The 21,119-nt window shown below is 50.7% G+C and overlaps 1 protein-coding gene across 1 annotated transcript; it reads right to left on the reverse strand.

Annotated features, from left to right (window-relative positions):
* Positions 1 to 3,880: 3,880 nt before the first annotated feature.
* On the reverse strand, positions 3,881 to 6,245 carry CYP1B1 (cytochrome P450 family 1 subfamily B member 1). Its single transcript, XM_078596439.1, has one exon. The coding sequence runs from the start codon at positions 5,766 to 5,768 to the stop codon at positions 3,963 to 3,965; it is 1,806 nt and encodes a 601-aa protein (XP_078452565.1). The 5' UTR covers positions 5,769 to 6,245; the 3' UTR covers positions 3,881 to 3,962.
* Between the last annotated feature and the right edge of the window lie 14,874 nt (positions 6,246 to 21,119).

Here is a 21,119-nt window from a genome sequence, read left to right on the forward strand (position 1 = left end):
CAAAGTTGCACACACACGCACGAAATACAAAGATCTCATGGGGAGCACTTGAACAGGCAAGTGCTGTGAGCAAGTAGCACCTATGAAGGCCGGAACGGCACACGAGGGGGTGGGTGGACAGCAACACGCCCGGCCGCCTTTGTCTCCCCAGTGGTGATGTTTACTACACCTACACACCGCACCGGGTACTCATTTGAGGCCGAGTCTACCTAGGGGAGGCCCAGGACCGCTTCACATAATCGTCACCGGTGTTGAACTCGGATCGCCGGGTTCGTACCGCGGACGTGCCAAAACCACTACACTGCCGCTCCTCACCGCACAAAGACAAAGATCCCCCGTACAGCCTTGACAGACTGTTGGGGCAAGTGCTGTTAGCGAGCACCTATGAAGGCACACACAACAACCAGTTCTACACAGATGCACACGCTCACAAAGCTGCACGCACACCCCACACGCTCGGCAGCCTTCACACATTTACAAACAACGCGCGCGCCGAGAACTCAGATACAGTTACACACACACAGGCACGCGAGTCCATCGTTGGTGCCGTGTTGGCAAAGCCGAGAGGCAAGTTCCTGGAAAGTCCGGTTGGTCGTGAGCATCGCAACACACGCGGCGCACGGACAGCCCCCCCCCTCCCCCAACAAAACAACCTCCACCCCCTCCATCAATCAGGCAGAGCGTGCGAAAAGTGTGCGCGCTCGCCACACGCTCGCACGCGAGCCCAGGCAGCCCGCCCGCCCTCCCCTCCTTCCCTGCACCACCACCCCTCCCACCTCGAACAACGCACCCTGCCGTCTCTCCATTGCCTCTTCCCCCGATTCCTCCTCTCATACCCCCCCCCCACTCACTTCCACCCCCCCCACACCAACTGAAGCCAGCAGCCCACGTGGAGTCGCCCTTAAAATATACTCTTCGGTTTTTTCGGTAAAGTCACGTAGGTAAAAAATAAAATTAAAAGTTAATAAAAGTAATAATGGAAATAAAATAATAAATCACGACGTTTCGAAGGCAACACAAGTTTCCGTCATCAGGTGGGACCGTCACAGCTAAACATTTTTTTCCATTATTACTTTTATTTTTTACCTACGTGACTTTACCGAAAAAACCTAAGAGTATGAGTCATTGCAGTCACGAAAGTTTCAAATCTAGAATTAGCGCCCTAGAAAGGCACAGGCTCAGGGTGCCAGCGAGGTGAGGATGGAGGAGGAGACGTGAGCGGAATGACCCAGCAGTGGCAGCAGTGGCAGCACGTGGCAGCAGTGGCAGCACGTGGCAGCAGTGGCAGCACGTGGCAGCAGTAGCAGCAGTGGCAGCACGTGGCAGCAGTGGAAGCACGTGGCAGCAGTAGCAGCAGTGGCAGCACGTGGCAGCAGTGGCAGCACGTGGCAGCAGTGGCAGCAGTGGCAGCAGTAGCAGCACGTGGCAGCAGTAGCAGCACGTGGCAGCAGTGGCAGCAGTGGCAGCACGGGGCAGCAGTGGCAGCACGTGGCAGCAGTGGCAGCACGTGGCAGCAGTGGAAGCACGTGGCAGCACGTGGCAGCAGTAGCAGCACGTGGCAGCAGTGGCAGCAGTGGCAGCAGTGGCAGCACGTGGCAGCAGTAGCAGCACGTGGCAGCAGTGGCAGCAGTGGAAGCACGTGGCAGCACGTGGCAGCAGTGGCAACAGTAGCAGCACGTGGCAGCAGTCGAAGCACGTGGGCACAGAGGTTCGAGTTGGCAAGCTCCGCATAACAAGACGGGGGTATCGGGGATGATGGGTAGATCGATCGTGGGTGTCTACTGATCGATGATGGTGAGGCAGTGAAGATGGTGACCGATGCAGATGGATGGATGGGAGCAAATTGGTGAAATGGATCAGGTGGATTAGCAATTAGATAGGATGGACAGATCATGGGTTGAGATGATGATCGTGGTTGGTGAGTGGATGACAAAGATCGAGATAAATGCGACTATGATGATGAGGTTGTGAGATGATGATGATGATGGTGCTGATGACGGATGGTCGATGATTTATCTGGGCCGATTTAAGACGACAGAGTTGACCGACGACGAATACGTCGACACGACAACATTAAAGTAGTCCGTCATCGTAATTAATAACTTGATTGCCGTGGCGATCACTACAACGAGCATGCGGGCTACAAGAACAGCTCCCTTTAAACGCCTCAAAAGTTTTGGCATTGAAGCTGTTACGCGCATCACGCCAAGCTCTGCTATATATATTTATATTTTATGGCGTATGTAATGTACGCATAGCGAGATTATGTAGATATACTGTACACTTTGTTCAAAAAAAATACCTTACGCAAACAATAAACATCAGTCACTGGAAGACGCGACCAATGCTGTCTACTGACACGAACACACACACACACGCGATGCACGCTACTGGACAAAAGTCAGAAAAGTCACCACGGTGCCTGTGCCAGGTCAGGTGCACTTCGAGGCCACGTGAAGTGTCGAAGGCTCGCTGTCACGGGATAAACCCAGCAGGTGCCATGGGTTGACTGACTGAGATGACCCGTAGCTGCACCAGCTGTGCTGCCCCCCTACTGTGCCAACTTGCTGCATTTTATCCGCCCGGCGCTCCACTCGTTGGCGTGAGCGTCGCTCATCTGGCCTCACGAGGTACATAGCCGCACACACGCACAAAGACAAAGATCCCTGTATAGCCTGTAACAGACTGTAGGGGCAAGTGCTGTTAGCGAGCACCTATGAAGGCCGGCACGGCACACGAGGGGGTGGGTGGCCAACACCACGCCCGACCGCCTTTGTCTTCCTAGTGGCGATGTTTACACACCGCACCAGGTACTCATTTGAGGCCGAGTCGACCTAGGGGAGGCCCAGGACCGGTTCAGATAATCGTCACTGGGTGTTTCCCGTGAGCGGCAATCGAACCCGGGTAGCCAGGTTAGTAGCGCAGCGCGCTACCCCCGCTGCACTACCGCTCCCCTCTTACACACACACGTACACACACGTACATACACGCACACACACACACGCGCGTCAGGTCACAACTCCCACACCCATCGAATGGACCCGTGACTATTCTTGAAGCGATTTCTCGTCCATGAAGTCTCATCCGTCCTAATAATAATAATAAACACTTTCGATTTATATTGCGTAATTTCATGCCAACTTCATGCAACGATGCCATATCATTCGATTCCTACGCTCACGATACCATGCATCGAATGTGTAGAAATCGATTACGATGCATGCCAACTTGCATATGAATTATTTGTCAATGCGTTGCTACGTTGGGGATAATGAAGCAAGCCAAACTGCAAACATGGAGTTATAATCGCAGACGTAATTCCTGGACAAACCACACATATCCAGTATATATATGCATGTTCTGGAAACGATTCGCTAACTTAACCGGCGAAATCGGATCGCGGGGAAGAGGCGGGGATGAATCGTGGCACACGAGCTCAGCACACTTGGGACTAAGTCCGCGCTCACAGACGACAGCGCTCCACGCGTGTGGCTCGGCATCACGTCACACGTGCTTCTCCAGCACGCTGGGAGCTCCATCTGCTAGGACCCAATTCAGCAGCTCCCCCCCCCCTCCTCCTCCACATCAACAGCAAGCGTCATCACCAGCAGCAGCAGCCGGCAGCGCTATGCAATCAATGGGAGAAAGTGAGCTGCCCGATTCAGTTCCTGGAGCTGAACGTCGGACCGTCATTCCGAACGACACCGCACGACAAAAGCGACAACCCCATCGGATGGAGCCAGCGAGCGAGAGCCAGCGAGCGAGAGCCAGCGAGCGAGAGCCAGCGAGCGAGAGCCAGCGAGCGAGAGCCAGCGAGCGAGAGCCAGCGAGCGAGAGCCAGCGAGCGAGAGCCAGCGAGCGAGAGCCAGCGAGCGAGAGCCAGCGAGCGAGAGCCAGCGAGCTATGACGGCACAAACCGCGACGACAGCGCTTCGGAGACCGGCGACTGCGGGCACTGCGCGCTACGATTGCCGGCGCGCGTCGGCGAAGCACTCCGCGAGCACGTGGTCTCTGACGCGCGCGCACACTTCGAAGGGCATCGGCTTGAGCGTGAGGCCGTACGAGCTGTCCATGGTCAGCGTCTGCGCGGGGTCCGCCTCGAACGAGCACTGGTGCGCCAGGATGGCCGCGAACAGCAGCAGCTGCATCTTGGACATTTCGTCGCCGATGCAGCGGCGCTTGCCCACGGAGAAGATGAGCACGTTGCTCGCGAGGTCCTTGTCCACGCGGGTGCCGCTCTCGTCGAGAAAGCGCGTGGGCTCGAACGTCTCGGGGTCGCGCCACCGCTCGGGGTCGTGGTTCGACGACCACTGGTTCACGAACACCACAGTGTCCTTGGGCACGCGGTAGCCCGCGATCTCCGTGTCCGTCGTGGTGGAGTGCGGGATGGTGACGGGCACGAAGCTGCTGTAGCGCAGAGTCTCGAACACGAACGCCTCCGTGTAGGGCAGCGAGGCGCGGTCGTCGAGGCGCGGCAGGCGGTGGCGACCCGCCACGCGGTCCACCTCCTCCTGCACGCGGCGCTGCACACTCGGGAAGCGCACGAGGAACATGAGGAGCCACAGGAGCGCGGTCGACAGCGTGTCCTGGCTGGCGCCGAAGATGTCGTTGACGGCCCCGGACACGTGCTGGCCGGAGAGCAGCGCCTCGCCCGAGTCGCTCCGCGGCCGCTCCACCTCCACGGCGGCGATGAGCGAGTCGGTGAAGTCGCGCGGGACGCTGCCCGCCTTGAAGTCGGCCCGGTGCTGCTCCACTTTCCTCCGCGTGAACGCGTTGAACTCCATGTTGAGCGCCACGAAGTCGCGGTAGACGGTGCGCACCGGGTTGGGGAAGTACAGCAGCCAGGGCATCACGTCCACCAGGCTGCCCGCGCCCACCGTGCGGCCGAACTTGTCGTTGCGGCTCACGATCTCCCGGAACTCGCTGTTGTCGTAGTCGTAGCGGCGGCCGAAGCACAGCGCGCTCATCACGTTGGCGATGGCGAGGATGAAGAGGCGGCTCGGATTGAAATAGCGGCCGCCGCCGCTGCGCTCCAACATGATGTCCAGCAGCGCGCCCGCCTCGGACACCACGTAGCGCTCCAGGTCGGCCCGCGCCTCCGCGTTCCCCGACGACGAGAAGTGGCGCAACGTGGACTGCGCCACGCGCTTGTGCATCTTCCACAGGGGGCTGTAGCCTCCGAAGGCCATGCTGTGGCCGTCGGACACGACGCTGAAGCTGGGGAAGGCGGGGCGCCCCGCGAAGTCGGCGCCCTGCTTGACGAGCGCCTGCCGGATGGCGGTGGCGCCGTTGAGCACCAGCACGGGCCGGCCGCCCAGCTTCATCATGAACACGTCCCCGTAGCGCCGCGCCATGCGGCACATGGCGAGGTGCGGGGCTGAGCCGAGCTGCAGCGCGTTGCCCAGGATGGGCCACGGGAAGGGTCCCGGGGGCCCCCGCGAGCTCCGGGCGCGGCGACGCAGCAGGAGCCAACGTCGTGCCTCGAGCGCGACGAGCAGCGCGACGAAGACGAGGAGGAAGGGCTGCGCGAAGCTCTTGCACGGCGCGGCCCGCAGGTCGCCGGTCACCTCTTCTCCGCTCAGACCCATGGCGGTGGTGGTGATGTTGTCGTTGACGACGACGAGGGACGTGATGACGAGGTGCGAGGCAACGGTTTTTGGTATTTCCTCCCGAGGTCTCCCCCCCCCCTCCTCCCCCGGGCTACGATCAAAGATTGAGGACCTCGTATCAGACCCCGCCCGACCCCTGCGGCTCTCGACGCAATTCATTCATCGCGCTCGCTTTTGAGCGCGGCGCAAACTCCGCAAGTCCAAAGTTTGCGCGTCCGCGCGCGAATTTGCCGGTGGGGAGGGAATACAAAAATAGAGAGAGGCGTCCGTGTGTCTGGATGCTCCGTTCTGTAAATCGCACGTTGCTGCAAGTTAAGCGGCGCGCATCGCAATGCAAGTCGCTCGATTTGTCACCAGCACACACGTCAACGTCGCCGTCTCGGCGAGAGAAGTTGACATTTGTCGCTGCGGCCGAGGTAGGAGGAGGAGGAGGTCCCTGGCGGAGCTCTGCAGAGTCGTTGCCCGTCTCTCATCCCGAGTGCCGCACAGACCACGCACACTGAACCAACGCGCGCTCAACTCCCCCCACTCGTGCTCAACGGATCCCCGGCAACTTCGCGAGGACGAGAACGGAGGAGGGGAGGAGAGAGAGAGAACACGCGTCCGTGTGCCAGGAGAAGCACCGGGTGTAGACGGGAGAGGGAGTGAACCCGTGCCTTTATACTCTTGGGCTGGGTGGGTGGTTGGTTGGTGGTGCTGGTGTACGGAAGGGGCGGTGGGTGTGTGTGGAGGAGGAGGAGGGGGTGGAGGGGAGGAGAAGGGGGGGGTAGGCGGTGTGATCGTACAACCGATGTGATTGAGTTGCGGTTTGCACAAATTGCGCTGATCGGCGGCGCCAATTGGTGGCTGGCAGGGGCGGGGCCACGCCTCCTCCTCCCCCTCCTCCTCCTCGTCGCGTGCGGACCTCAGATTATTTATCAGCGAAAAGTGCCGCTTCCTTCCTGCGCCGCCACCACCACGGCGACCTCAGTTCAGCCGCGATGCCCCCCCACCCGCCCCAGTGAGTCCACGTGGGTGTGCGACTGGGTTAGGGCGGAACGATTTGGGGAAAATCTCTAATTGCGATTTTATAACAGATATTGCGATTACATTTTTTTAGGTCAAACTTCAGTTCAATATTCACTGTGTAATAGATTTAAAACATGCGATGGAGCATTAGTACATGATACCATCAAAATATTAACTGTTCAATTTATTCTAATGCCAGGATGATAGCTTAAAAGATGACTTGCTTCCAACATGTTATTTATTAAAATGTTTTTATTGAAATAGAACAAACATAGAACAATTTAAGTTAAATAAAGTTATAATAATAATGAAAACAATTCCAGTAAGTAAGAGGACTTTTCAAATCGCAGCCTTTGCGATTTGCTAATCGCATTGTTTCAAATTGCGATTTCGATTTGAAATCGATTCATCGTTCAGCCCTCGACTGGGTGCGAATGAGTGTCCGAGTGCCCGTGTTTGGTACCATGATACGTGTGTGTGTCCGAGTAGATACGTGCGTGTGTGTGTTCGTGTGTGTGCGTGCCTCCAGTGGGGAGCGGGAGTGCAGCGGTTTGCGCTACGCTGCGCTATGAACCCGGCGACCCGGGTTCGATTCTCGCTCACGGCCAACACCGATGACGATTGTCTGAACCGGTCCTGGGCCTCCCCTAGGTCGTCTCAGCCTGGTGCGATGTGTAAACATCCCCACTGGGGATACAAAGGCGGTCAGGCGTGGTGCTGGCCACCCACTCCCTCGTGTAACGTTCCGGCCTTCATAGGTGCTCGCTAACAGCACTTGCCCTTACAGTCTGTTAAAGTCATACGGGGGATTTTTGTTTTATCTTTGTGCGTGCCTCCAAGAGCGTGGGAAGCGACAGCGCGTTGGCCGACGGGAGCGCCGCGCCACAAACCCGGCGACTCGCGTGTAAGACGATTCCCCGCTCACGGTGTGACACCACCCAGTGACGATTACCCGAACCAGTCGGTCGTGCGCGTCCCGCAGGTCAACTCTGCCACAAAAAGGAGTACCTGGTGCGGTGTGGGAAAACGTCACCACTCGGGAGATAACAGGCGCCCCCGAGCGAAGTTCCTGGCCATCCACCCGATCGCGTCGGCATTCGTAGGTGCTGCTCGCTAACAGCACTTGCCCCAGGTATCTGTTAAAGCAGCGCAGTGGTGAGCGCGCTGTGCTAGGAATTAACTCGGCAGCCTGTGTTCGATTCCCACACAGCGCCTGCAGGACTCGGTGATCGATCACAAGAGGGGTTTTTTAGCGAAATTATATTCCCACGATGCATAGAATAGTGCATCGCCGTATATAGGATGTATGAAAAATGTGCTCAATAGTCAAGTAGTGCTACACATTGTTGAACTGCTTGCACGCCTTACGTAGCCAACCGTGCTAAATCGGAGATGCAGAGGAAGAACACAACACAAAGCAGTTCTAAAAGAAATGAGTTTTCAAATTTTAGATTTTAAAGTGCACAGCTCCAGTGGCTTCATAACATCGGAAGGGAAGAGCGTTCCAGACGACCGCAGAAGCGCATCTGAACGGCGCCACGCGATGCGGTGACCGCCGTCTTTGTCCGACGGCAGCAGCCAACAGCCGCTGCGAGGATAACGACCGGAGTTGGCGTGCTGCTGGTGTATTGCTCCGCGACGAGGTCGCCAAGGTATTTGGTGGTTCATTTGTGGCGACCACTTTGTTGTGTAATGATCGCGACCTTTAAAAAAAACGGCCAAGCGTGTCGGGTAGTTGTGTGGAGAGAGGCAAAATCATTTATGTAATTTAATACCCCCCCCCCCCCAAAGCGCCCCATCCCCCGTGTTCCATCCTGCCAGTTTAACGAATTGGACACAAAGAGATCATTGACATAGTAAACAGCGCCTCGAGTGGCCGTCGTGATACCTGCAGCCACGCGATACGATCGAGTCTCAATTGGTGCGCGTTAACAAAACCGAGTAATTGAGACCACCTTCCCTCTCGCTGCTCGGTAACGAGAGATGTTTTAACTAAACCCACGGCGGTTCGCACAGATATTATAGCCTCGCCAAGATGCTATACCCCCCGCTCCCCCCCCCCCCATGAACTCAATTGGGCCAAATATCCCAACAAAGTCCGGATCGACGGCGCTTTAAGAAGATTGCTACGATTGCTGTGCATAATGGGCAGGAATCTGGTTTTATTAAACAGCTGGCATCGTGCGGCGCTCACACACGTCGGATCATGCCCTTTTTCAGTAAACAAAGGAGTAACATAATTGGTTCTTTACCCTTCTATCTGGCAACAAAACTGACACCTTTTTACAAGGAGTCATGTTTGCATAGACCCCAATACCTGCAGTCATAATACAAACAAAAGAACATAACTCTGATAATGTGCACTGTCCTTGAAGTTGATTGGTCCACACCCGAGACAGCTTTCCTTAGAGCCTAGTCTCATATGGGTTGGACCAGATGACGCCAAAAGGCGCACAACTCAAGGACAATGCACCATCAGAGTATGAGAGCTCGGGGCAAGCATCTACACTATGGGAACCTCATTTGCCAGTAAAAATATGATAATTGGTTCTTTACCCTTCTATCTGGCAACAAAACTGACACCTTTTTACAAGGAGTCATGTTTGCATAGACCCCAATACCTGCAGTCATAATACAAACACGTGGTAGACTGCAGGTATTGGGGTCTATGCAAACATGACTCCTTGTAAAAAGGTGTCAGTTTTGTTGCCAGATAGAAGGGTAAAGAACCAATTATCATATTTTTACTGGCAAATGAGGTTCCCATAGTGTAGATGCTTGCCCCGAGCTCTCATACTCTGATGGTGCATTGTCCTTGAGTTGTGCGCCTTTTGGCGTCATCTGGTCCAACCCATATGAGACTAGGCTCTAAGGAAAGCTGTCTCGGGTGTGGACCAATCAACTTCAAGGACAGTGCACATTATCAGAGTTATGTTCTTTTGTTTGTATTATGACTGCAGGTATTGGGGTCTATGCAAACATGACTCCTTGTAAAAAGGTGTCAGTTTTGTTGCCAGATAGAAGGGTAAAGAACCAATTATCATATTTTTACTGGCAAATGAGGTTCCCATAAAGGAGTAACAGTTGAACCATTGTACATCAAATTTCAATTCAAAACCAAAGCACAAGGCGTCGGATAACACGAATACAACACGGCCAAGGTGTCGCGGTGCGGTCTCCTTCACGGGAACAAACGCAATCAGCGGTGGGGCTTCCCCTACCCAAGCCTGCAGGGCAACAGCGACCGCCCGCCCGCTGCATTCATTCTGTACAAACCGCACATTGGGAGGTCCAACTTCAGAACCAAGACACTACCACCACCACCAACATCACGGTTCTCGGTTGTTCGATACGATGCTCGACGCTTCAATCCACGCCCTTGGGAGCCGTTCCCGACATCTGTGTAAATAAGAGCTCACGTAGCTCAAGCGGGTTCTATCAGCGGCGGTCACATTGTCGATACTGAGCGCACAAATGTGTTGCGCTTTGAAGGGCCATGATCCCCAAAACTCATATATTTCGTGAATCAGCCTCCCACCACTTCATGGTCCGATTAAACCAAAGTGGCAATCATTTTTTACAATAAATGTATAAACGATCACCACATTACTTACGTGAACAAAAAAATAGCACTGCAAATAAGCCTCTGCAGTGGGAAAGACCTGCCGGGGAGGTGAGAACAGAATGGTAAAAGTTGCGCTGAACGTTTCGGACAGGGGCCAAACGCAGGCTTTAATCGCAGTCCTTTGTCAAGAGCTCCTAGCAACAGGACGGCGAAAGACGACGAAGGAGAGAATCCGTTGCTTAGTCCACCCCTCGTCCGTCCGATACGTGTAGGAGCGACTATCACCAAACCTTTCCTCACATCCACCGGCGCATACAACTGAAGGAGGCGTCTTGCAGTGCCATCAGGTTTTCGCTACCACGTGTTTAAAAAAGTGTTTCTCTCAAATGGCGACATGCCAAATCGTGTTTAACGCACGTAAGACCTATAATTGATGCATTTCAAGCCACAAAAAAAGACTAATCCCACATGGTGAAGTATGAAAATAAAAACATCAATTACGGACACACGGTATAACGATGTTACTAATGTCAAGGGTTTCCAGAATGGCTGGAATAAAAGCCATTCAGAATTTGCCAACCCCACCCCCCCCCCCCCAAACTGGAAAGTCTCGATTAGTCCGGGCTGAGAGGTTTTACTGTACCCACTTTCCCGCAGCAAGCAAAATAAAAAAAATAAACCTCCACAACAGAACTGGTAGAGGGGGAGGCCAAAGCTGCCTCCGTTAAAAACCATTGGCTCTCCGTGTGCGTCAGAACAGCCGAACCCCTTGTAAGTTGATCTTAGACTCGGCAGCGCCAAGGCTTGTGTCGGCACAGGCCATGTGTGTTTTTGACTCCTTTATATTAAGTTCGCTTGCTTGCTTACGACCGTGCAAATCTTTCGGTCGTTTTTTAACCCACTTCCCGTGATGCAATCGAGCTGACATTTTCCACACAGACTCGTTGTGCGTGACAATTAATGTTCGTGAAAAAAATGTGCAACATTTTACACTTTTTAGGACAAAAAATATTATATTTAATTACCAATTGCTTAATGGTGCAATGCAATCATCTGACCCATAGGTGGCAGCCATCTCAAGCCAGAGGACGAGAGGACTCTAGCCGCCACGCATATAAAGGATTTATAGTGAAAAACTTTGTTTTTACGGGTTATACTTGTTTAAACTGGGCCAAGATAAAAAAACGCAATTAAAGATCACGACTCAGAACGAGGTGCCATCTCAGCATGTGCCCATCCAACCACAAACAAACTTCGAGACATTCAAGTTGGATCACAGACGTGCCGCCTTCGTAGTTAGAAACGGCCCACGGAAGAGAATATTACCGAGCCACTTCGAATCCCTCCCGTGCCACCCCCTCACGGCATGAGCGTCGTTCACACGGCCACTGTTTTCCAGGCGCCATGCACCTGGTTGAAATTGGTTAATTGCCTCCATTAGCAGCAAGCGATTTCTACCAGGTAAAACCCGCTCGGCACAATAACATCCGAGCCCGCCAATTATAAACGCCGGTTGAAGGGTAAAAAAAAAAGTGTCATTCGGTCACTCTCCAACCAGGTCCCGAGCAGCCACCTACCCCAGGACATGTTGTCGGAGTGTAGGGAGCTTTTGAAAACCCCAACTAACCTTTACCACATCCATTAAGTCACCCCCCCCCCCCACCTTACCCATGAACCCTCTCTCCTGGACAGTAGATCTCACAAAGTGCTGCAGCGGCGATGGGGAAATGGACAGGCCGAGAGATCGGGTGCATGACGGTTAAATTTTGACTTAAAACTTTGGTGACTGTAGGAATTCATCTTCTTTGGTTCGTTCGGCAAAGTCACGTAGAAATATTTTTTTATATTATTACTGAAAGAACCAACAATAAGTCTACATTATAGACTGCCAGTACGCTCACAGAGGTTAATAACCAGGCTACAGTCTACATTATAGACTGCAAGTACACTCACCCAGCTTAATACCCATTGCTATAGTCTAGATTATAGACTACCAGACCAAACTTAAGAACCAGGCTAGTCTACAAGTGTGTTTTTTTTACTCTTTGGTTCTTTCGGTAAAGTCACGTGGAAAGAAAATAAATTAAATAGAGTACGACGTTTCGATTGCAACACAAGCAATCGTTATCAGATAAAACTAAATTTGAGAGAGAGAGAGAGACAAAACAGACGCGGAGAAAGAGAGAAAGACACACAAAGACCCAATGCCTGTGTCGAGGCCTTAGGAGAAAGAGGGGGCAGAGAGACAGAGGCATTGGCTCTCCGTGTCTGTGTTGTCTCTCTGCTTGTGTGTCTGTCTGTGTTTTGTCTCTCAAATTTAGTTCTACCTGATGACGGTTGCTTGTTGCAATCGAAACGTGGTATTCTATTGTTTAATTTATTTTCTTTCTACGTGACTTTACCGAAAGAACCAGAGTAATCACTGCAGTCACGAAAGCGTCAAATCAAGTGTTTTTGTTTTAATTTTGTATTCACTATTTTTCTATATACGTGACTTTACCGAAATAACCAAAAGACTATGCATGACGGTTGTTCCCGAAGGGTTACATTAAAACCCGTAGCAACTCGCTTCAGCTGCCAATCAATGCGCGCGCGAGTAATCTCACCAACATCTTACTCTGAGAACCACTCCTCCCACCTTGTGTAGGACCACACTCCAAAGGCTGCTCTGCCTACCACCACAAAAGTGACTTTTCCCAACAGCACTCACCCGAGGGAGCTTTCACAAAGCTACGTCGCCTATTCTGCGAACACATTCCTACGGAGGGAGCTGGTAGGAACGTTGGGTTGCTCGGTCAATGGCCAGGGTCAACGGCGGCGTGGTGTATTCCGCAAATATGACCGACTGTGAGGGCGGGCACAAGCCGGCGTGAGTAGGTTAAACGTTGAGTTGTATAAGGGCACCACGGGGTGACCAGCCCCTCCCAGCCCCTCCCCACCCATCCCATTTTTTGATTCACGACGGACGGACACAATAATCCCCTGTGGGCTGGTGTAACCAGGAGGTTCCTACCAGTATAAGCTTTGCATTTCCCCCTTCCCACCCCCTCCCATCATCTGCGGACCCCTGCGGCAATCAAAACGCAAGTCGCCACCGCAAACGGGTTCCTACATATTTTGGTTGAAGAGCAAAGCATTTAAAAAAACAAATATCATTAGCCATACTAAATACAAATCCTACAAGCGTAAGGCATTTCAATTCGTGCATGGACAACGTTGACTTGGTGTAATGTACCACAGCAGTGTGGTCCGAGTTACTGAACCTAAAGGCCCTAAAAATCCTGCTCCCTTGCTCGTGGCAGACAATTACAAGCGATGGGGCACGGCTTTTAAAACCAAACACGGAACAGTTAATTGCACGTGCACCCAGCAAAGAGATGAACGATGAACATCACCAGCGGTGCCGCTCCATCAACGAACACCTGGGCCCAAATCGGCAGAGGGCCGCCAGCCAAAGAGTCACACTGTGCGTGCTCACGGGAAAAGCGTTAAACAGCGTGGCACACGCCGCTGATCATTTCGTACACGTGGCATTTCATTTTCAGGTGAAGCTCGTGGGCTGCTGCCGTGATGGTTTTTGTGCGAATTACAGAGGTTGATTGAAAAGTGGAGATCATAGTTGAGAAATAGCTCCCGAAGCATTTTTAACTTCGCACAATGAATCCCTGGCGCCCTCTTCTCCTGTGTTGCTGGTGTCATCTTTCATGGGACTTCAGATGACCGACTGCGACTCGTCTTGCTTGGCGGCGGAGACCTTCAAAAAGTTTCCATCCTATGGAGGCATCTCCTGCAGGGAGCAATGTGGGATGGACAGGTTAAGATCTGCTCCTGTCAAGTCTTCACCGCACAACCCTCAAAATAGAGACCGCACCAAGGTGATTTGCGACATCTCCAGCTCTAACATTATCAGTTCAATTGGTCCAATTAATTTTTTAGAATCAAGTAAAATTTATTGCAAATCAAGAGTTGAACAATTCAGGGTATTTAAGTGTTTGGAATGACTTTGTTTTCAAAGACACACGTCTCCCTTTTGGGATCCCTCTATCTCTGTATTAGGCTGCAGATTGGTTTTATGAAGAAAAGCAAAAACACTTACGCACTACACATGGGTCACCTCCGGATGTTTAAGCAAGAGTGAACAAATTAAATCCTGGAATTACGGAAATAAACATTTTATTGTGCTACTTACCATTGGGGTCAGATACATAAACAAAACAAATGAAGTTACATCTTACCTTTTTTCGGAGGCCATAAACAGAAACCCCTTTGTTAGTCTTGCAGCTGTAAGAATGAGCAGGGCAATGTCAGTTAATCCAGCCACACATCCACCTCAACCCATCGCAGGGTAACAAGAGGAGTGAAAATAAATAAAATTCTAAAAGAATCAACGTCGGCCTGGAATGCGCAGGCCACTGCATTTGGTTTTCAATGTGGCGCAGGTCACCTTGGGGAAAAAAGACGACTAGGTCTGTAGGTGCTCACCTTTTACCAAAAGGCAATCAAACCTCAACTTAACGATCCAAAAACAATAACCACACATGACTCCAAATCACAATTTAGCATTGGCGAGGAGTACATATATAAACATAAAACGGAGAAGCAGGCAACATGCCATGAAGGAGACATTGGCTGCTTCTCTATTCCGTTACGGATAGTGGAAGTTTCAATCGCATGCACGACACCTTCGACTAGCAAGGGTTAGCTACGTACATGCCAAAATAAATCCTACACACAGCAACTGGTCCTGCAAGTAACGCGAGATAGCGCGTGGGCGTACCACGCGGCAGTGGGAAGGATTGGGTGGTACGACACGCGCTAGACGAGAGAAGGCAGGGCACACATACCGCAGGGGGTGGGGGAGAAACGGCGCGTAATCACAGCTATTTCATATTTACCACGGCATCGATCCAGGAATTTATCCGTCGGGAGGAAAAAAACGATCCCAGGTTCCATTCGAGTAAAAAGCAGCGCAAGACGAATACAATGAAAATAAAAGCAAAAAGCTCGGAAAAAATGTATCTAGATTTGAAGCGTTCGTGACTGCAAGAATGCATACTCTTAGGTTTGTTTTTTTTTCGGTAAAGTCACGTAGGTAAAAAAAAAGAATAAATTATTGAAAAAAATAATATTATTTTATTTATATATATATTTTTTTTAATTTTACCTACGTGACTTTACCGAAAAAAAAAAACCTAAGACTAGGAAAAAAGGTTGGTCATGACAAATTACAAAATTAAATAGCGTATTTATCGTCGAGGATGATGACGATCAGGATCCCACGAGAGCAAGCTACAAGCCACGCCGCCGTTGAACAAAAACGAAGCAGAGAGCTAAAAAGAATCACGTTGGTGCAGAGAGTTTGCCAATCTTACGTAAAACATGCCAGCTTCTAGAAGCTTTACCGCCACATTTTTGGCCACTGGTCCAACGCAAATTAACTTCAACCCAATTCCACCACACGAAGTCTTTGGCACGAACACGGCACACTGAAAAAAAACCCGTTAAATTACGGTGCACACCACAGAAATGCCAGGCTAAAAAAAAGTACATAACATTAGAACTCTTGTCTGCGAGTGCTCACCACAAGCCATGCGACCAATTCGTTTGCGCAACTGCAAAAGAGGTTCCACATTTCGCCTTGGAAGGCTGGTGAAAGTGCTGTTGTGCACGTATTATTTCCCTTCAGTTCCAGTTGTCACATTGTAGACAGCGTCGTGGGCAGGTTCGGTTTTGTAGTCATTATTTAAGTGCTGCTTAACTTCTCCCAGGCAGTTTTTGTCACTTGTAAGATTCGTTTTGCTGGAGTCGGTTCTTAATTACTATATTAAAGTCTTACATTGTGATTAAATTGCGTTTTAAAGACACTAACCCACAGGCGAGCATAACATTTTTCAGGTATTGGTGCAAAAGTACACCCTGCACCATTCTTGAGACCAATCACCACACAGTACAAGCAACAGCACGAATTTTAGAAAAAAAAACAAATACAAACATATATTCAAGACCAATGGGATCCTACTAACACGTTCCTTCGGAGTGGGCAGGTAGGAACTTGGTTGGACAGCGCGGCGTTCAAGGGGGGGGGGGGGGGCGGCAGTTGGATGAGTGGGCGTGTTTACCCTTCCCCCCCACCCTCCCCGACATCGTCAACCAATCACGGCGTTGACGATGTTGGTGTTCGGTGGGGAGGGGCATGGGTGGGCGGAATTCCAGATATGCACGACAAACAGACAAATAATCCCTGGTGGGCAGTGTAGAACCTGTTGTTCCTACCTGTAGAAGGCATCACCTTCAGGTCAAAAAACAAATCCTTCTGTAAGAATCATTTAATTTACAAAAGTCACATCGTTTCCACAAAAGATTCAGTTCTAGGTCTAATTTTCAAAACATGTTCAGTTTAGATAGAAAATTAATAGATCACGACGTTTCGATCGCAACACAAGCGACCGTCTTGATCTATTAATTTTCTATCTACGCGACTTTACCGAAAGAACCAAAGCTTCAAATCAAGAATGTTCAGAGTTTCATTTCAGGTCACGAATTAAAGTGTACGCATTTGGGAGAGCTACGTTTTGGAAGCTGTCAATTATAACAGAATTGCCAAAACACCACATTTGAGACCATCAACATACTAGAACGCGTAGGCCCCAGCACCGTGTATTTGCAAGGAAAAACTGGTGAAATTAGTAAAATAGGACAAGATCTTAGTTGATTATAAATTCTTTAAGTAAAAAAAAATGCATTAAATTCGACGATCTAAACCAAAAAAAACACACACAACTCAAAATATAATCACTTGCATCGTCGAGGCGAATATAAATAACAAAGCAGAGAAGCAAACAATACGCCGTGTATATGAAGGAGTCATTGTTTGCTTATCTATTCTGTTAAGCATAGTGGAAATTGCTTTGCTAGCACACGTGCAGTCCTCGTATAATACATCGGATTAGTTTAATAACAACGTCGTTGACTTGCATTTCACAATCGCCGAGGGACGACAGACCAAACTGGAAGGCTGCCACGATCCTGCGCCAACAATTGCTCTGCAGTTCTCCATCTATTAAGATAGTTTTTCTTGTATCCAATTAGCAAGTGTTCATATACACGGTGGGCATGAAACCGGAGGACGCAGGAGAAAACACACAACACTATCCCACGCACAAAGTCCACACTTTGCTGCTGTACAAAACGCATTCTGCTGCGCGAGCCACAGGGTATGGCACCTCTCGTCTCGAGCCACAGACCCTCGCTGCCTCCACAGTAACGAGATTACAGGCAGCCACGACGTACGGCGATGTGTCGCCACCACAAACAAAACAATTTAAAGGGTGGGACGGCGGGTGACGTCACGCAGGTGTGCGGCGGTGACGTCACCCACCGCACACCTTGCACGCGCTTCCAGCCAGCCAAACTTTTAGTTTGTTCTGGAATGCACTGCGATGTTCGCCCGTGAAGGGTTCGGGACCCCCCCCCCATCCCATAAAGATCACAACGTAGAAAACAAGTACGCATTAACAAAAAAGTCAACTGTCACAGTCAATACCGCTTAAATTCTGCACTTCCACGAGGCCGTTGTGCTGTACACAAAACAAGTGGCCCAGATGTAAATGAGACACCGTTGGTTTTCGCTACATCTGGGACCTCAGTCCCGTAAGAACAAGCCACACACAAGTTAGTGTGGGCCAAGCGAAGGACATGGCATCCGCTAAACGAGACTCAACTTACAAAAAAAAATTATACCCGGTTGTCCCTTTGACCAGAACTATAAACGAATAAAAAACAAAAGCGAGAGACCAGCACAGTCACCGGTTCAGAGGGAAAGAAAACACTCATTCGAGGCCCAAAAATCGCACCTGCTGGCTTCGGCATCACTCCCAGCCGCGTCTCACATGACCATTAACGGGCGCTTGCGAACATCCCCAACTAATAGACCCTTAACATTCGCCTCCCCCTCGTTTGCATATTCACTTCGGTTTTAAATCGTATTACGCTTTAGAAAATGAAATGAGGGAGGGGGGGGGGGCACAGGACATACGAACCATCCTCGATGTTAAGTAAACAAACACTTGCATTGATGTGGAGAACACTTCAGACGCAGCGATTCATTCAATCACTCGCACTGCCAAACCCGCGCAGGCGGAAGCCGCCTCTCACCGCGCCCTACCCGCGGTGGGTGGCGGGGGGAGAAGAGTCGAACAACCGACCCAACAAACCCCTCGACTTCGCTCCTGACGACGCGTCTTAAATACTACAATTGTCTCACAGCTCCACTGGGACGCAGGCGACTGCCTCGTTCGCGAGATAGGCGAGAGAGAGCACGCGCTCGCCCAGCGGAAACAACTTAAGGCGCCTTGCAAAATAAAAAAGAGCACGCACGCGCACGCACGCGCGCCAGAGCGACGAGAAGATGCAAGCGGACGGCACGAGCGTGCAGAGTCATTCGTGATTACACGGGGGTGACGAATTCATTGATTGGCAAACATGATTCACCCCCCCCATTCCTATCTTCCCCTCCCTCCCCCCCAAGAATTCCAATTGATTGAAGCATGATTCACAAACCTGGCTCTCTCGTTTGTATTATCCGTCTCGTTTGTATTGTCTCGTTTCATTTCCTCGTTCATATCATCAACCTCGCTTGCGTTGTCTACCTCGTCTGTTAGAACGAGAATATGTATTTATACTCGAGGAATCCTCTGAGCTATGAGGCTGTTTTTACAAATTGTCTCCTTTGTCATATTTTAACCTTCGAGAAGGCTTTTCCACGTCCCATTCCTGCACATTCGCTGCACCTTTTCCGCCTTCACCAACGTACTCCCCATTATAAATTACAAAATTAACTCGACCCGCGCTGCACGCGCCCGATGATTGTTCAACACGTCCCACGTGACGCGCTGAGCAATTAACGCTGCCTGCGTCAGGCGGAACACGTGCACACACACACGGTTTAACACGGAGGCTTTCGCGACCAGTATTATTCATAATAAAGGTTTTTGGGTTAGATCGGGGACTTAACAATCTCAAATTTAAATCGTTCCTGTCCACGCAATCAGCGTGGAACGCGTTCCGAGCGCTGTTATGAGGGTGTTTTGGAACGCCAATGCTAAACCATTGATAAATGTGTGTTCCCCTGGTTACGTATTCTATGAAAACCCGTGTTGTCCCAACAACAACTTCAACAACAACAGCAAGATCAGCGCAATCATCCACTCTATCAGCACCTGCCACAATAAAATGTGTGCGCGATTATACTTTTTCCAACCAAACGCGATCGTCAATAACGCTTCCTTGAACGGAACAGGATATCCTCTACGTGACGTTTCGTGCAATGAGCCTCTTCTTCGTGGCAGATCATTAGAGAGGCCAGGGAGTGGATAAACGAGAGTTGCAGACTGCACTTGACACCACGGGGGCCTGATGAGCATCGCATTCTTAAATCGTTTCACGATTAACAGGTTTTCTTTTTAAAAAAATTGCATGTGATGAGTCGTGTGCGTGTCGAGCGGCAGTGTAGCGGCTAGCGCTTCACTGCGCGCCGAACCCGGCGTCCCGTGTTCGACTGCCGCTCACGGCCAACACCAGTGACGATTATCTGAATTGGTCCTCCTCTAGGTCGACTCAGCCTCAAATGAGTACCTGGCACGGTGTGTAAAAACATCGCCACTGGGGAGACAAAGGCGACCAGGCGTGGTGCTGGCCACTCACCCCCTCGTGCGCCGTGCCGGCCTTCGTAGGCGCTCGCTAACAGCACTTGCCCCAACAGTCTGTTGAGGCTATATGGGGGAACTGTGTCTTTGTATGTATGTTGAACTTCTTTCGCACCGTACGTAGCAAACCGTGCCTATTGGTAGCTGATCAGGCAAACCCTTCAAACGTACAAAAGGGTGTATTACTAAATACACGTATTTCCATTATAATAGCAATTGTACCATGTTGCTGGCACAATTCGTTATGACGAGTAAAATGGTTGTATTAAAGTCATTGCATGTTCAACTTCTTTCGCACCGTACGCAGCCGACCGTGCTAATCGGAGGTCCGGAATGAGAACACAATTTAGAATAATCCACGCATTGATCATTATCAATCAACCCAGGTCACCCTTGCTAATCAGTCTCGTCCTGGTCTCTTGACTTCTGAGCAGGACAAACAAAACAATTGCCACCGCAACTCCTTGATTCGACGAATTGCCAATATGAGTCTGTTTGAAGTGATGCACCATCAGCATCCATCTATCGATAGACGGGTGCTGAGGCGGTGTTTCGCCGCTGTGTTTGCAACGGGGCTGCCTTTTTGGTGTTCGGAGACGCAGCAGCGCCGACTGTGCAATTGTTAAACGCAGCGGAGTATTTGGCGATGCTGCTGCTGCTGCGTTAAACGCCCCACAGGGGCACAAGCACCACAATTAATGAAGCGAACCAAAAAAAAACACCAACGCATAATCTTCAATAACAGTGCGACCGTAAAACGTAAACGTGCAACAGACGACGCTTTGGACACGTACACAAGAGGCTGGAATACATTCTACCTACTCGTAGGTTTTTTCGGTAAAGTCACGTAGGTTAAAACATTTTTTGAAAATAATAATAAAATAATAACAAATTTTACTGGAGCAGTTACACCTGATGACGGAGGCTTGTGTTGCTTCCGAAACGTGATTTAATTTAGTTATTTTCATTTATTATTATTTTATTTTTACCTACGTGACTTGACCGAAAAAAACTTAAGAGTATGAATCCTTGCAGTCACGAAAGCTTCAAATCTAGAATACATTCTACCTCTCTAGGTGCTGTTGAGAGCCATTTCCCAAAACGTCGCCTATTACATGCACTTTCTTTCTCCGAGGCATACATACTGTATGTAAATGTGCCTTCCCATCGACTAATTCTGCACCATCGGCAGCGCGGGCGAATTACCAAAGCCCCCAGCCGCCGCCCCGTGTC

Source organism: Lampetra planeri, chromosome 7 (genome assembly GCF_965212315.1).
Source record: "Lampetra planeri chromosome 7, kcLamPlan1.2.h2, whole genome shotgun sequence".
Taxonomy (NCBI): domain Eukaryota; kingdom Metazoa; phylum Chordata; class Hyperoartia; order Petromyzontiformes; family Petromyzontidae; genus Lampetra; species Lampetra planeri.